Source organism: Manis pentadactyla, chromosome 11 (assembly GCF_030020395.1).
Source record: "Manis pentadactyla isolate mManPen7 chromosome 11, mManPen7.hap1, whole genome shotgun sequence".
NCBI lineage: Eukaryota > Metazoa > Chordata > Mammalia > Pholidota > Manidae > Manis > Manis pentadactyla.
The window spans coordinates 106,315,940-106,331,405 of record NC_080029.1 but is presented as its reverse complement, the minus strand read 5'-3'; the positions used below and the strand labels follow the sequence as shown (position 1 = coordinate 106,331,405).

The window sequence follows — 15,466 nt, the reverse complement described above, 5'->3', positions numbered from 1 at the left end:
GGGCATTTTTTTTCTGACAATAGACCCCCAGCCTAAAGTGCGCCAGAGTGCCCAAGGACAGGGCAGACAGTGCTGGCTGACCTTCTCTGCTCTGGGCAGTGTTTCTGTGGCAACCCCTCTCTCTTCTGCCCTGCCCCCATCCCCACCTTGCCTTTGGCTGTGGCCTGCTGGATCTCCATAGCAGGACACATTGACCCCATTTCTCTAAAAAGGAGGTGTCACGCAAAGCAGCATGCCCCATGGATGCACGTCTCTTGTCCATGCAGCAGTTTTAGCTTCTAGAGGCTGTTTCAGCCTTTTCTGTAGCCTCCCCATTTGGTGCTTAGCAGATGTTGAAAGCACATATGAATGACTATTACAGCAAGGACTTTTCTGAAGGAAGCAATGTATGAAACAAGATTATGCTAACTTGTGGCGATGGTCTATGGAAACAAAGCTACATTCTGGATATAGTCACATTGGCATATAATAGCTTGTCATCAAGCGCTCTCTTGTTTCCCTCCCATTTCACATCTGTGCTCCAGGGTAGCATTTCCTGCTGTGTGCTCCAATGAGCTAGTGATGTGGTGGATGTTTGTTAGTGAGAAAGGGTTTCAATCCAGCAGGGGTGGGTTTGCTGTGAGCTATGAAGCCTAAGCCTCAGGACCTCTCATTTTGGGGTGCCTGCCAAGGCGCTGCACCTCCTTTGGTATTCTTTCTCCTAAGGAGGGCTTTCTAACTTGGGAGCTTCAAGTAGGTCCGTTCCTGAACACAAGTATAAAACACTGAGCTCAAGTATAATGAGAAGACAAGTAGCAATTCTATAGCATCTTACTACGCTGATGGACAGTGACTGTAATGGGGTATGTGGTGGGGACTTGATGATGGAGGGAGTCTAGTAACCATAATGTTGCGCATGTAATTGTACATTAATGATACCAAAATTTAAAAAAAAAAGCAACTGTAGAGCTTGTCAGAGCCTTTAATGTGTGAATGTTTAAGATGAATACAGTACTGTTTCCCAAACTTTGATTTATAGGACATTATTTTGCAAAGAATCTCATAGTACCCCTGAACGTCTCAGAATGAGGCATATATTAAGTACTATGTGAATCAGAAAACTATGAAATTAATTGCCAGCTCATGAGAGCTGACTGCTTCTCTTTCTAAACTTGGTATTCGATGATGTCATGTTGGAAGCTTGAATTGGCTATGTTGTGAGTGTTTACACCATGGAAATCTGCAAACTTGCCCACAGGCAGGACCTGATTTCTTATTTTTATCTGCTGCTTGGACGAGTTATCAGGCATAATGCATATTCACACTAAGAGCATAAATAACTTTAGAACCCTTTAAATAACATTCACGTGGAAGGCTGACAATGTGGAATGGTTGTTTTTATAAAATACTTTTGTTTTTCTGAAAAATGGGTGTGGTATTTCTTACTTCCCAGAGGAAAAATTATGCCTTTCTCATTGAAAAGTAGCTAAATATTCCAACGATATGTACTTAGACCAAATGATTTCACTCAGGTGTGGAGTATAACAACAAAGCAAAACTGAAGGAACAGGACAGCAGACTCACAGAACCCAAGAATGGACTAGTGGTTACCAAAGGGAAAGGGGTTGGGGAGGATGGGTGGGAAGGGAGAGATAAGGGGATTAAGGGGTATTATAGCACAGAGGGGACAAGTAGTGACTCTATAGCATTTTGCTACACTGATGGACAGTGACTGCAGTGTGGTGTGGGGGGGGGGACTTAATAATATGGGTGAATGTAGTAACCACAATGTTGCTCATGTGAAACCTGAGTGTAAGATTGTATATCTATGATACCTTAATAAAAAAAAAAGATGTACTTAGCCTTTGAAAACAACACTTTGCTATTGTAACAAAATTTTTTTTCTGATGCATCCTCAGTTTCCTTCCTTCCTTCCTTCCTCCCTCCCTCCCTCCCTCCCTTCCTTTCTCTCTCTCTCTCTCTCTCTCTCTCTCTCTCTCTCTCTCTCTCTGTCTTTCTTTCTTTCTTTCTTTATTCTTTGCTTTTTTATTTTGGTATCATTACTCTACAATTACATGAGGAACATTATGTTTACTAGACTCCCCCCATCACCAAGTTCCCCCCACATTCCCCATTGCAGTCACTGTCCATCAGCTTAGTAAGATGTTATAGAATCACTACTTGTCTTCTCTGTGTTGCACAGCCTTCCCCATGCCCCCCTCCACATTATACATGCTAATCATAGTGCCCCCTTTCTTTCCCCCCCCTCCTTATCCCTCCCTTCCCACCCATCCTCCCCAGTCCCTTTCCCTTTGGTAACTGTTAGTCCATTCTTGGGTACTGTGACTCTTCTGGTGTTTTGCTCCTTCAGTTTTTCCTTTATTCTTATACTTCACAGATGGGTGAAATCATTTGATACTTGTCTTTTTCCACCTGGCTTATTTCACTGAGCATAATACCCTCTAGCTCCATCCATGTTGTTGCAAATGGTAGGATTTGTTTTCTTCTTATGGCTGAATAATATTCCATTGTGTATATGCACCACATCTTCTTTACCCATTTATCTACCGATGGACACTTAGGTTGCTTCCATTTCTTAGCTATTGTGAATAGTGCTGCAATAAACATAGGGGTGCATTTGTCTTTTCAAAGTGGGCTTATTGTAACAAATTTAACACAGTAGCTTAAAGCTACACAAATTTACTCTTACATTTCTGCAGGTCAGAACTTAAGTCAAGGTCAGCTGGGCTGTGTTCCTTTTGGAGGCTCTAGGGGGAGAATCTGTTTTCTTGTCCTCTCTAGTTTCTAGAGGCCACTAGCATTCCTTGGCCTGTGACCCCGTCTTTCATCTTCAGAACCAGCAGCATAGCCTCTTCCAAGCTTGTTCTATCACATCTATTTCCATTATCAGGTCTTCTTCCTTCTGACCTTGACCATTCTTGTAAAGACACTGTGCTTCCATTGGGCCCACTAATCCAGGATAATCTCCCCGTTTTAACCTCCCCTTTTAATCACATCTACAAAGTCCCTTTTGCCATGTTAGGTACTAATAGGTTTTGGGGATAGGGACATGGGCTTCTTTGGGGGGCTGGTATTCAGCCTACCACAGTTGATAATTTTAATAACAAGTTTGTTATTCTTTAAAAATGTTCTGATTGCAATGTTTGGTGTTTGTCCATGTCCTTCCTGCTTCCTTAACTGGTTCTAATATAGTTTTATCACCATTAATGAATACTGTTGGACAGTGACCTTTAATGGTCCTGCACCCTTTGTTAAAACTTGGGCAAAGGAAAAATGTGTTGGGCTATGAATGAACTCTCAATTAAAGCTATAAAGGAGGATTTATTTTCCAGTTTGGCAATTTTCATGCCCAGCTACCTCAGAGACCTAATCAAAATCCACTAAAATCCCAAAACACAAATATGAAGGAGCATTGCAAAAAGAGTTGGGTGTGAATTCACTGCCCTCATTTTCTCTGGGTTTACTTGCTGGGTGGAGAGTCTGGAGATTGAGTTTATAGAGTGCTTGTAAAATGGGAATCTGGGATCTCAGTTCATCTGTTGGTGTCCACAGAATTCATTGACTATTCAAGAAACCTTTCTGAGCCTGTGTTGATGTGAGCCTTGAAAGGACCTTAACAGTGAATGGTGTGGCGGAGCAGGGGGTCCTGCACAGGAGACAGGGGAGGTGTGGCCAGGGAGGGAGGAGGGAATGGAATGGGAGTGTTGAGAGGGTGGCTGAGGTTAGGAATTCTTATTATTGCTGAGAGAACAGGATGAGGGGGTCTTGGAAGTGGCCTTTGCCTTTAAAGATGTGAGGTCACTGGTTGCCTTAGCTGTGTCTGTGGAGGTGACGAATCCCAGGAGAACCACGTCTTCAGATGGCCTCAGCCCTGTGAATGGTATGGTTCTTAACTGTTAACATCAGACATACATTCTATAAAGGAAGCACAATAATCTCTATTTTTAATTAGACCTTCGTCTTAGAGCTTATGTGAATCCCCAAATTTGTAAATGCTTTTATTAATACATAATTTTCTCCATACAATACAGTAGTGTAGACCTTGAAGATTATGAATCAGTTCATTTTTGCTTTCCAAAGGACGATCATTTCTTAGTGTTTGCTTTCTCCGTTTCCAACACCATCTTTATGCATTCAGTAACTAGTTCAGTCAACAGTTCCTTAATATCAGTTTTGTGACTCAGTGTGTCACAACCAATTGTAAGGACTATTGAAGTAATTTGCTAGTAATTTCTGGTTAAGGTGCTAAGCTTTGTGGATGACCTACCAGAAAAGAGGAAGTGAGGCGATTCCTATGAGATTGCTTTTCCCTTGTACGGCTTCTAGTATGCTTTGAGTGGGGCAGAAGGAGGAGAAATAGAGCGAGCTGCTGGTGGAGATGCACGTAGTGGTGTTGGGTCTTGGCACAGGGAAATGGGGTTGTGCAGCCTTGCCTGTTATTGTGTGTGTGTGTGTGTGTGCGTGTGTGCATGTGCATGGAGAATCACTTGGCCCTAGTGAGGAACTACAAAGAACCACAGCTTATGCTTTAACAAAATGATAATTACCATGAGTCATGGCCATGGAGTTGCCAAGAGACTGCTCAGTGTCAAATTCTAGAACAGGAGAGAGAATGCCCGACTTAGGGGAGCCAGGATCAAGGAGGCCGTGTTGGAGGAATTGACCTTTAGGAGTTGAACTGGATGTGTTGAGATTCCCAGGAGGCAACACCTGCCCATGAGACAAGTGGAGACCCCAGGGCTCCAGAGCAGGAGCCCTCATCCCTATCTGTGGACTTTGTAACAATACAGACACCTCCACCTTCACTTTTGGAGGTCTTGATTCTGCATTAGCAAATAACAACCTACCTCCCCACCCCAGATGAACCTGATGTACATGCTTGGGTTGATTCCACATTCCTTTGAGGGTTGTGGAGGGACAAGAGGTATCACAGTTTCATCACTGGACCTCTGAAGGAACAAGCAGAGTCTCACACATGTATTCTCCCATGCATGCATTCAGACACAGGCAGGTACATGCACACTTTCATGTAGCATTTGTTTGACTATAATCAGGTCTTACGTGTGTAAATGTAGCTCTAAGAAAGAAATGTTGAAATTTGTAATGTGCTGTTCCAATAGTCAAATGTCTTATTCAGCTCTATAAATTAAAGTGCTGTAGTCTTGTCTTGTTCTTGATATTGAGCTCTGAAGCCTTAAACTCCTAATAGTCACTGTGGAGTCTTCAAAGAGTGCTTAACTCCTCTTTAGTGAGCTCTGGCATTACTTGGACCTTTTCTGTTGTTTTTTTCCTCTTGATATGATTATGTCTTTCAAATCACTGGAGTATCATGCATTTCTTTACCTGCTGGGAAACCAGCTGGATCTTGGAAAGGGTGAGACCTATTTTCTTTATTCCTTATTACAGAAGGAACAGTAGCTAAGGAGTTGGAAGATCTGGGTTCTATTCATGGTTCTGTTACTCATTTTTGTGACTTGGCCAATTTGTCTTACATCTGTGAGCTTCATTTTTCCTGTAAAAGAATGAATGGAACCTTACTTGATGTTCTCTAAAGTTTTGAAAACTATAAGATACATATGTGTTTTCTATTATTAGATCTAATGTTTTTAATAATTCTTGAGTATCTCTGCAATACAAGGGTTAGACCAGGGACTGCCAGGAAATCAAAGACAGGTAAGACATACTCCTAGCTTAAATGAATATTCTACCTAAAATAACATGCATATACACTCAGAATTAAATAACATAAGATTAACTGTTCAAGTCAGTTAAATAGCAAACTAAAGATGTGACTTGATTAGTTGGTGGATGCAAGGGCTAGATCAGCATTTCACCAACTCTTCTGTGGATCATCAGTTCCGCAATATAATATGAGGTTTTCCTCCACAGACAGGTCCCTAAGTCAGTTGAGTTTAGAAAATGCTGGGTGAAACAAAACCAAACAGTTTAAAGATTCTGAGAAGATCTGTAATAAATCCATAATGAATGTACATCTGCATCATTGGGGTCCTAAACTTTATTGTCAAAGAAACCCTTCATTTCTTTTTTACAGATCATGGACTACTCATTCATTGAATGCAGTGTAACTTGGAAAGTTGGTGTTAACGATAAGTGTTAAGAGTTTAAAGTGGAGAGAGACAGGTTTGAGCTGGATGGCCAGGTGAGGTTTTAAGGAGATGCTGGAGTTGGGGCTGAGTGCTTGAGTGCTGGGGTGGCTTTGCAGAGTTGCGGGGGATTTGGGCATATGTGCAAACAGCGTGTGGCTGAGTTGTCCTGAACAGAGAGGTGCAAAGGACCCCTAACACTGTCTTCAGAGTCTTATCAGACTCAGTCTTGTCTCCCAAGCGCTCCTTTGGCAGTTAACCCCTCTGAAGTTCCGAGTGCCCTGAGGGTGTGAGGGGAAGTCACTTCCTACTCCTTTCACGGGGGTGCCTCTCAGTGTTTGCTCCTTCTGTATCCAGTAGCAACCAGCTGATTGCTGGCCTCCCCACTTCCTTAATGTGCTGCTGTGCGGGGTCAGGGCACCAAACTGGAAGTCGGCCACTCCTCACCCTTGGTGGGCCGGAACTGAGGGTGGCCCAAGGACTGCCTGTACTGAGTCACCTGGGCTACCCCTCCCCAGGGCCACTGAAGCCGAATCCTTAGGGAAGGGGCCCAGGAATCTGTATTTGTAACAAGCCGTAAGGCCGTGGAGTTAGAACTTGAAGCCAAACCAACCTGGCTCTGCTTGGGCCCAGGGAGCCTGCATAGACTCACCTGACATGAGATTTTGGTGAACCCATTAGGTGTGGAGTTACCCTGGGGAAGGCTTGGGAGATCTGTGTGCTATTGACTCCAGTGAAGTCTGGCAGTGAAGAATTACAGAATGCTGGGTATTAAACTCCTGGGCAATAGGAAAAATAGTGTATAACAGTGCATTCGTTTTTAAGACCTGAAATGACGTGGCTTAACTTATTAAGAGACGATGTCTTAGAGATACACCACCTCTTAAGGGGGAGGACCCAAATGGATGGTGAGTAATATGTGGGGGTGGGTGCCTGGTGCCGTAGCTCCTTTGAGGGGTCTAAGGAAGTTTGGGTGTAACTGACTCCTTTGGTGGTCTGCATCAGTGTGGTCCCATTGCTGGCGTTCTTCTGGATCTTCCCTCATCTGCGCGGAGCCTTGGAGCTGAAGGAGATGCAGGATCCACCAGGAAGGTTAGCTAGCACAAGGCAGGGGAGTTTGGAAATCACAGCACCTGCTCTGTCAGGACCAGCCCAGTGTTGAGAGCCACTGGCCCCAGAATGCCAAGATCCCTTTCAAAACAAAGACCAACAAAACCTGGGCAGGAGCTACGCACAGAAAGGATGAGAATGCCAGGAAGGGCTTGTGTTTCTAGGCTAGTATTCACAGTCAGAGATGCGTGGATCCATGACTTTCTGTCTCTGTTTCCTTTAATCCTCTCTCTCCCCTACACTTCCTTCTTGCTGTTTCTTCCCTGTCCTGGTTGTAAAAGGATTTGGGTTCTCTGCCGACTTCTGCCACACAGTTTACCCTTTGTGCTGCTGCTTGCAACCTTCAGTGACCCCAGCTGCTTCTGTAGCTGGACCCCACCTCCCCTTTCTCATGTCCTTTTCTACTTTCCCCTGCAGGAGCCTTGCTCTGGCCAGCCCCATTCCCAGCTGATCTGTCAATGTGTCTTTAGAGTCCTTATCCTTCAGCCTTTATTCAGAAGTGACCCATTGTCTGGAATGTTCTCCCCACAGACCGCTTGCTCCCTTTAAATACCAGATCCTACTCAGACGGAGGCAGGAGACTGGCATCGCTCAGGTGTATTAGACTATTACAGAGTAAACAAGAAAGTTCAGAAACCGATGGTGTATCAAAATCACTATGTTTGTGGAAGACTGATTTCTTGGTTTAACTTAGGAACAAGTTTAATTTGTATATAAATCTTCAGCATAGACAGACCCCCTCAGAATATAAAGTTGTGTGTTCAGTTTTTTTTTCACTTTGCATGACTTTGTGAGCTTTCCCCACATCATTAAATAGTTCTCATGACACATTTTTTTTAAGTCCAAAGCTTGCCTTCAGTGTGTTATATGTGGTCTGAGGATCCCTTCCTTTAGAATTGCCTGGGTTTTTGCCAAACCTGAGGACTCCTGGGCCCCGTGCAGGCCCGGGGTGGAATCCGGGAGTGGAATGGGAATCACTGCTGTGATTCTGCGGCACATGAGGTTGGAGAATGTCTGCTTCAGACCCACCCCTGGAGCCCACCACGTGGTGGTGTGAGGGGTAATTGTGCCCACTTAGCAGCCTGGGCAGGGAAGGGCCAAGGAGAGCCTAGGTCCTTCGGGGGAGTTGTCTGCACAGCCTGGCCATCTGGTGAGAGAGCCTGCCGCTGCCTCTAGTCTTTGTGCCCTTTGCACGGTTTGTTGTCTTCCAAATACTTTGCAGCCCTGACTCTGTGTGTTATTTTTTTGACTGCACATAGCAGCCATAACTCATGTCCTGAAATCTGTTTTATGTCAAACACCCTCCAAGGTAGGTGACATAGAACGTTAGGTCAGATGCCAGTTTGACACGACCCCTGCTCTGCGGCCTCCAGGGTCTGAGGATGGGGACGCTGTGTGAACGGGTGTGATACCCCTGTGTGCGTGGGTGGGAAAACACCTCATTCCAAAAGGAATGAAATTGTCTTTTTCTCTTTGTTGTCCTTCACCCATTTCTGAGCTTTTCATTGGCCTGTAAGTGAGTTCAGAGCCCTAAGGCCTGGTTTCCCCTTCAGAAAAGGAAGTTGTTCCAACTGCAGAGATGGCATGGGGCTTTCACCAGCCTGGAGGCCCCTGGTATGTGGAGACGAGCTTTCTTGCCTCCTTGGACTCTGTTCCTGGGAGGTTTCTCAGCCTGTTGGGGGCTGAGTATACGATGATGCCAGGGCCTTTGGACACGAAGGGAGAAGGAAAGTGGTGGTGTGAGGGGTGTGTTTGCGGGACATTCTGAGGCTGGGATGGTGGGACCCAGGTGGGCACAGAGGCCGGCTTCCCAAGCCCCCGGTCTGCCCCTTCCTTGTCTTGCTTTCCATCCATGTGTTGCTGATCTGTTTTCCTTATAACCTGGAAATTACTAGCAGCAGATACCTGTCCCAGGAAGTTATAGATGAATCAGACAAAAGAGACAAAAAAAACTTAGCTAAACAGGAAAGAGGAAGAACATTGGTCGGTCCAAAAAAAAAATTGGTAAAATACGCATACATTTTAGCACTTTAGCCCTTTTTAAGTGTACAGCTCAGTAGCTTAAGTAATTCTTAAGCCATCACTGCTTTCTATCTTCAGAACTTTTTCATCACCCCAAACTGAAACTCTATTCCCATCAAACACTAACTCCTCAATCCTCCAGCCTCTCAGCCCTTGGCAACCACTGCTCTACTTCGTATTTCTATGAATTTGCACACTCTGTGTACCTCATAAGTAGAATCATAAAATATTTTTCTTTTTGTGCCTGGCTTTTGTTGGTAAGTTTGCACTTTCTTTGTTGACTTATTTTTTATTTTTTATTTTGATATTGTTAATGTACAATTACTTGAACAACATTATGGTTACTAGACTTCCCCCATTATCAAGTCCCCCCCACATATCCCATTACAGTCACTGTCCATCAGCATAGTAAGATGCTATAGAATCACTACTTGTCTTCTCTGTGTTGTACAGCCCCCCCGTGCCCTGCCCTATATTATGTCTACTAATAGTAATGCCCCCTTTTTTTTCTCCCTTATCCCTCCCTTCCCACTCATCCGCCCCAGTCCCTTTCCCTTTGGTAACTGTTAGTCCATTCTTGGGTTCTGTGAGTCTGCTGCTGTTTTGTTCCTTCCGTTTTTTCTTTGTTGTTATACTCCATAGATGAGTGAAATAATTTGATACTTGTCTTTTTCCTCCTTTCTTATTTCACTGAGCATAATACCCTCTAGCTCCATCCATGTCATTGCAAAAGGTAGGATTTGTTTTCTTCTTATGGCTGAATAATATTCCACTGTGTATATGTACCACATCTTCTTTATCCATTCATCTACTGATGGACACTTAGGTTGTTTCCATTTCTTGGCTATTGTAAATAGTGCTGCAATAAACACAGGGAGCATATGTCATTTTCAAACTGGGCTGCTGCATTCTTAGGGTAAATTCCTAGGAGTGGAATTCCTCGATCAAATGGTATTTCTGTTTTGAGCATTTTTAGGAACCTCCATACTGCTTTCCACAGTGGTTGAACTAATTTACACCGGGGTCATGTTGGAGATGCTGTGTCCATGTCTCACAGGAATGGGCACCTGGAATCAAACACAGGCCTCCAGAGCCACAGTTTCCCTGCTTTTGACCTGTCCTTTTTCATAAAGTTCCAAGTTTCTACAAGCTTTATAATGAAAAGGAGCATTCTCCTTTTCCATCTTCTACACCCTGATTCCCAGTCTCTAGACAAAACCACTTTTAACCCTTTTAGCTACTTCTTTTGAGGTTTACCAAATATAGCTTCTGAAATATTCAAACAACACACTTATACAGCTAGGTGTGGATTTTATTTAGATTTTAGATCTTATTTATTGACTTCCCATATGGAAGCTGAGCCTCCCTCCGCTTTTCTGTCCTCCATTCTCCAGATAGAACTATGTCATAATTTTGGGCAAATCAATATTCAGTGCTTACACCCTATGGCCATGCAATGATTGACCACGAAATGCACTATATAGTAATATTTTCTTTGTTTTACAAGTTTCTGCTTTTCCTGGAGTTAACAATGATCACATTTTGTTCATTTATTTAACTTCATGTTCTTATTACTATCTCATCACTAAATTTCCTTCAAAAATAGCAATCTCTCATAAAACCAAAGTCATTGGGTCCTATACCAATGGCATCCTTTTCTGGTCACAGCCCCTCTGCCACTTCAGGGCAGAACCCTTCTGCTCCAGCCTGGACTGGTTGTTCTCCAGGCCAGCCTCACAGCGCCACCCTGGGGCTTCCCTTACCATCATTGTGGGGATTCTCACAGTGTATCTCTGCGGATGGATCACCTGCTTCCTTTATTTTATGTCCTTCTCCTTGGAGAATCCTATATTTTTGGAGGAACACATGTAAAGGTAAAGAGGAACTAAAGTTTTCAAGACTTCGCATTTCAGAAAATGCAAATCAGAAATACGTGATTTGTAGATGATTTGGGTGTGGATAGAACTATAGGTATAGAGAAATCACTCTCAGGATTTTGAAGACTTGCTCCATGGTTTTCCAGCATGTAGTGTTGCTTTTTTTGGAAAGTTCAAAAACATTCTGACTCCTGATGTCTCCTTCTCCCCTACCAGATGCTTTTAGGGTCTTCCCTTTGCTCCTAGTGGCCTGAAGGGTCATGATTACATCACTTTTCATGGATCTGTTTTCATACATTGTGGGTACTCTGAAGACCTTTTCCATCTCGACGTCCATGTCCTTCAGATATGGGGAATTTTCTTGAATTATGTCTTTGATACTTTTCTCCCCTCCATATTCTCTGTTCCCAATCTATGGAACTCTTATTTGGTTGTTAGCTGACCTGGACAGTTCCCATAATTTTATTATATTTTCTCTTCTATTTTCCACCTCACTTTTGTTAGTGTTCTACTTTCTGAGTGATTTCCTTCATTCTCCACCTCCTCTCTTATTTATTTTTTCTTTCTGCTGTCAAACTTTGAAGTTCCAAAGATTATTTATTTTCTCTCTTCCGTTATTACACCTTCCTGTGCATGAGTATCCATTCTCTGGGGACCAGCCAGTCACAGCACCCTGTTGCTGCTGCTGTGGTGACTTTTTCTTTCTGCTGCCTTGATTGTTAATTCCCAAGCTCCTCTTGGTTCTTTTTCTTTGCTTTTGTCTCTGTCTCTGATATTAGTGATTTCTCTCCAATGCCCGATGACCGTTGGTTGCCCACTCATATTTGGGAGTAGAGCACTAAGTAGCTGAGGTGCAGCCCTCTGAGTGGGCTCAGATCCACCCACTGGGGACTCACTAGAGTAAATGACTGGGCACTTTCACTGGGGGACACCCACTTCAACATTATTAAGTCCTGTGGCCTGAGCCAGTCATCTTCCACCGACAGGAATCCTCAGGCTCCTGCCTGGAAGATGTCTTCCTAGCTGCCAGTGCTCTTGGAGCTGGGTGGTGGAGGAGCCAGTGGTGTCACCATTCAGTGGATGGACTGTCACTCAGTCCCCAGTGTAGCATAGTGCCCCTGTCCTCAGCCATGTGGCCCAGAGCCATCAGCTTCTGCTAAGATGAGTGAGAAGATAGAAGGGATGTTTCATATACACACTTTCAAGTCCTATCTTTAGCCCCACCCGCACCGCATTTTCAGAGGATCTGCACACTGCAAGCTTCCGTCACTGTCTAGATTACACCATCCTCTGATCTGTTAAGTCTACCCTTGTCCATTTCTTTTCAGCTTCCCAGATTTTATTGCTGTGTTAACTGTCCTCTTTTATTGTTATTTTATGGCCTTAAGAAACTATTTTGACTTATCTTAGTGGGGTTTCAGGAAGGAACAATGGCAACCAAGGTCTATCTGCCATGTTTAACTCAAGTCTAGCCGTGTCATCTTGGTGAGTACCTTGTCTCTGTGCCTCTTCTCTCTTCCTCATCTGGTAAGGGCTGCCAATAACATACCTCACAGGGGTGTTTTAAGAATAAAATGAGGGAATGTTTGTAAAGCTCTATGTGTGGTTTCTGGCACATAACATATACTCAACACATAATGGTTACTATTGTCAGTTACCAGGTCCACTCTGAGAAAATGGCATGCAACACAGCAAAAAAACACTCAGGTTAAGATCAAGTTTAACTTCCTAAATTCATAAAAATTAGATCCTGGAAGTAATTCTTTGTCCAAGACATAATTTTTCCATACCTGTAAAATTTTTAAAATATGGTGGACAGTCACATCCTGAGTTATTTTAGATATAGCTCTTTCTGGAGAACTAGATGATATGAACTCTGCATTACAAGGAATCAATTCCTCTCTGATGAATACATATCACAAGGACACCAAAGAATGGCAATATGACAGCCCATTATTCCTGGGAATTTGAATTGCTTTATCTCCGTGGTGGTGGCTTGCTGGAATATTAGCATGTTCTCTGAGTAATACAATGGTAGGACAGGAAGCCTACAGATGGATTATTCCAGTAAATGGTGTGGGGTGGTATTGCAAATGTGTATTTGTATTAGAGCTAAAAAGTAAATTTGAATGTAAACAAGGAACACCCAGTACTTATACTGACCACAGGCCCTTCATGAACTAGGATTCTAGACTTGCTCAGGCTTAGGAAACACACAGCTATCCTAGAAGATGGGTATTGAAGGGGGTTCATCCACAGAGTCTGGTATCTTTTTTATCCAGGGTGAGTTGACTTAGTAACTGTTCACACAGAGAATATTTGGGAATATATAAACTTGTGAGAGTGAGAGAGACAAGAACATGGCTTCTCTGAAGAGTAATTGTGCCTGACCATTTTTAGAAGAAATTAACATTCACGGTGATGCTAAAGTTAGGGGAAAAGAGTTGTATGTAATTTGTAGGTGATGAAAACACATTTAACAAGAGTCTTTTGCAAATGCTGTCCTTTTAAAGAAGCCATGGTTGTGAGGAATGTTCTCTCAGAGCAGAGAACTGGTTTATGGCCCGGAGGGAAGGAGAAATCCTGAGCAGGAACCTCCCTTGTGGAAGAACCACAGACCCCTGAGGCTTCAAGGTCCTCATCCTAGCACCACCTCTTCAGCTTCTTTTAAACATTTTCAGTTATTACCTATTCAATGTTTAGGAAAATTGAAATAACATAAGCAAAACGAGGAATCCTTAAAATCCTACCACTGATTTTAGCTTTTTCATAAATGATCTTTGTATAAGAGGAACAATCTAGAAAAATCTTCTGGCTTGAACATGGCCCTGCATTCCTACAACAATGCCATGCTTATGGCCTGTGTGTAGCTGGGGAGTCCTTTAGGGCCAGATCTGAGAGGCCTCAAAAGCTTTTCTACTCTGTTGCAGGGCTGGCACTCTCACCATTACAGATTCATTCATACTCTGCAAACATTAGAACTCAGTGAGTCTCCTGGTGAAAGGCCAATGTCTTACTGGTCATGAGCACAACTGAGCAGGGGTTACTCTGCTTTACCAAGGCCAACACCTCTGAAAGCAGAGCACAGAGCCCTGAAGGAAAAAGAAGCAGGACAGGCCTTTGGCAACCGCCAGGAGCTGTACAAAGAGTGTTATTCCGGGTCCTAAGCAGTGGGAGTCCAAGTAAAAGTGTGATAGAGCTCGGCACTGAAGTTCCTGGACTCACTGGTCACCAATGTCAAGAAAAGTCAGGTGTCAGTAGGCAAACTAGGAGTCACCAGGGATGATTGTCTAAACAACATATGCAATCATAGACATGAACACCCAGTACACTCATTGGCTTGTCTCACAGAAAGATAACGGAATCACAGATTCATTCATACTCTGCAAACATTAGCTGAGTTGAGAATTTCCCCTGTACTGAGGGGTGTGAGCTGGGAGCCACTGGGCCGGTTGGCTTGTCACTGCTTGGCTTTCAGAGACTGTCATGGTAACTGCAAGGAACAGTGCCTGCCACGTTCCCACAAGGCTGGTGTGATTGTAAAATTGTGCAGCCACTTTGGAAAAAGTTTGGCAGTTCCTCAAAAGGTTAAACATAAAGTTACCTTATGATCCAGCAATTCCATTTCAACATATACACCCAGGAGAACTGAAAATACATGTTCGAACAAATCCTTGTACAGCAATGCTCATAGTAGCATTGTTTACGGTATCCAAACAGCAGAAACTCAAATGTCCATCAACTGGGGACCATGCAAGCAAAAGGCTGTGGAGTCACACTACAGAGTAGTACCAGCCATAGAAAAGAATGGGGCCACCGGGACATGCCACAACATGGAGGAACCTTGAAAACAGCAAGCTAAGTTGAGGTCAGACACAAAAGACTATGTACTGTATGATTCCATTTATATCAAATGTCCAGGATCGACTCCACAGAGACAGAAAGCTCATGAGTGGCTGCCAGGGCCTGGGGGAGGCAAATGCGGGTGACTGATGACAGGTCTGTGGTTGCTTTGGCAGGTAATGAGAATGTTCTGAAGTTAACAGCAGCAGTGGTCACATGACTCTGAGAATGTGCTAAAAACCAATCCATTGTACACTTGGGTGCACAGTATGGTATGTAAGTTATATCTCAATAAAACTGTGTTTAAAAGAAAACTAAAAGACTGCTCATTTTTTTCTGTCTGGTGCCCAGAAAGATCTTAGCCTCCCTCCCAATACACCAAAAACACATCAACAAATAGCCTGCATAAAAGGGTGGGGGCCTAGAAGGGTTGAGAAACCTGGATGGAGATTATTCCATAGTGAAGCAGCCAGTGCCATTTTTCTTTAATAACAGAACCTTTACAGGCAT

At 43.6% G+C, this 15,466-nt stretch overlaps 1 protein-coding gene across 1 annotated transcript in view; it reads left to right on the top strand.

Annotated features, from left to right (window-relative positions):
- Positions 1–15,264, top strand: part of LOC130679673 (uncharacterized) — a 51,537-nt gene extending 36,273 nt beyond the window's left edge. The window contains exons 3-4 of the mRNA XM_057489054.1: positions 14,044–14,098; positions 15,133–15,264. Coding sequence (XP_057345037.1) covers positions 14,044–14,098; positions 15,133–15,176 — 99 coding nt within the window. The 3' untranslated portion in view covers positions 15,177–15,264. The remainder of the gene's footprint in view (positions 1–14,043; positions 14,099–15,132) is intronic.
- The last annotated feature ends 202 nt before the right edge of the window (positions 15,265–15,466 follow it).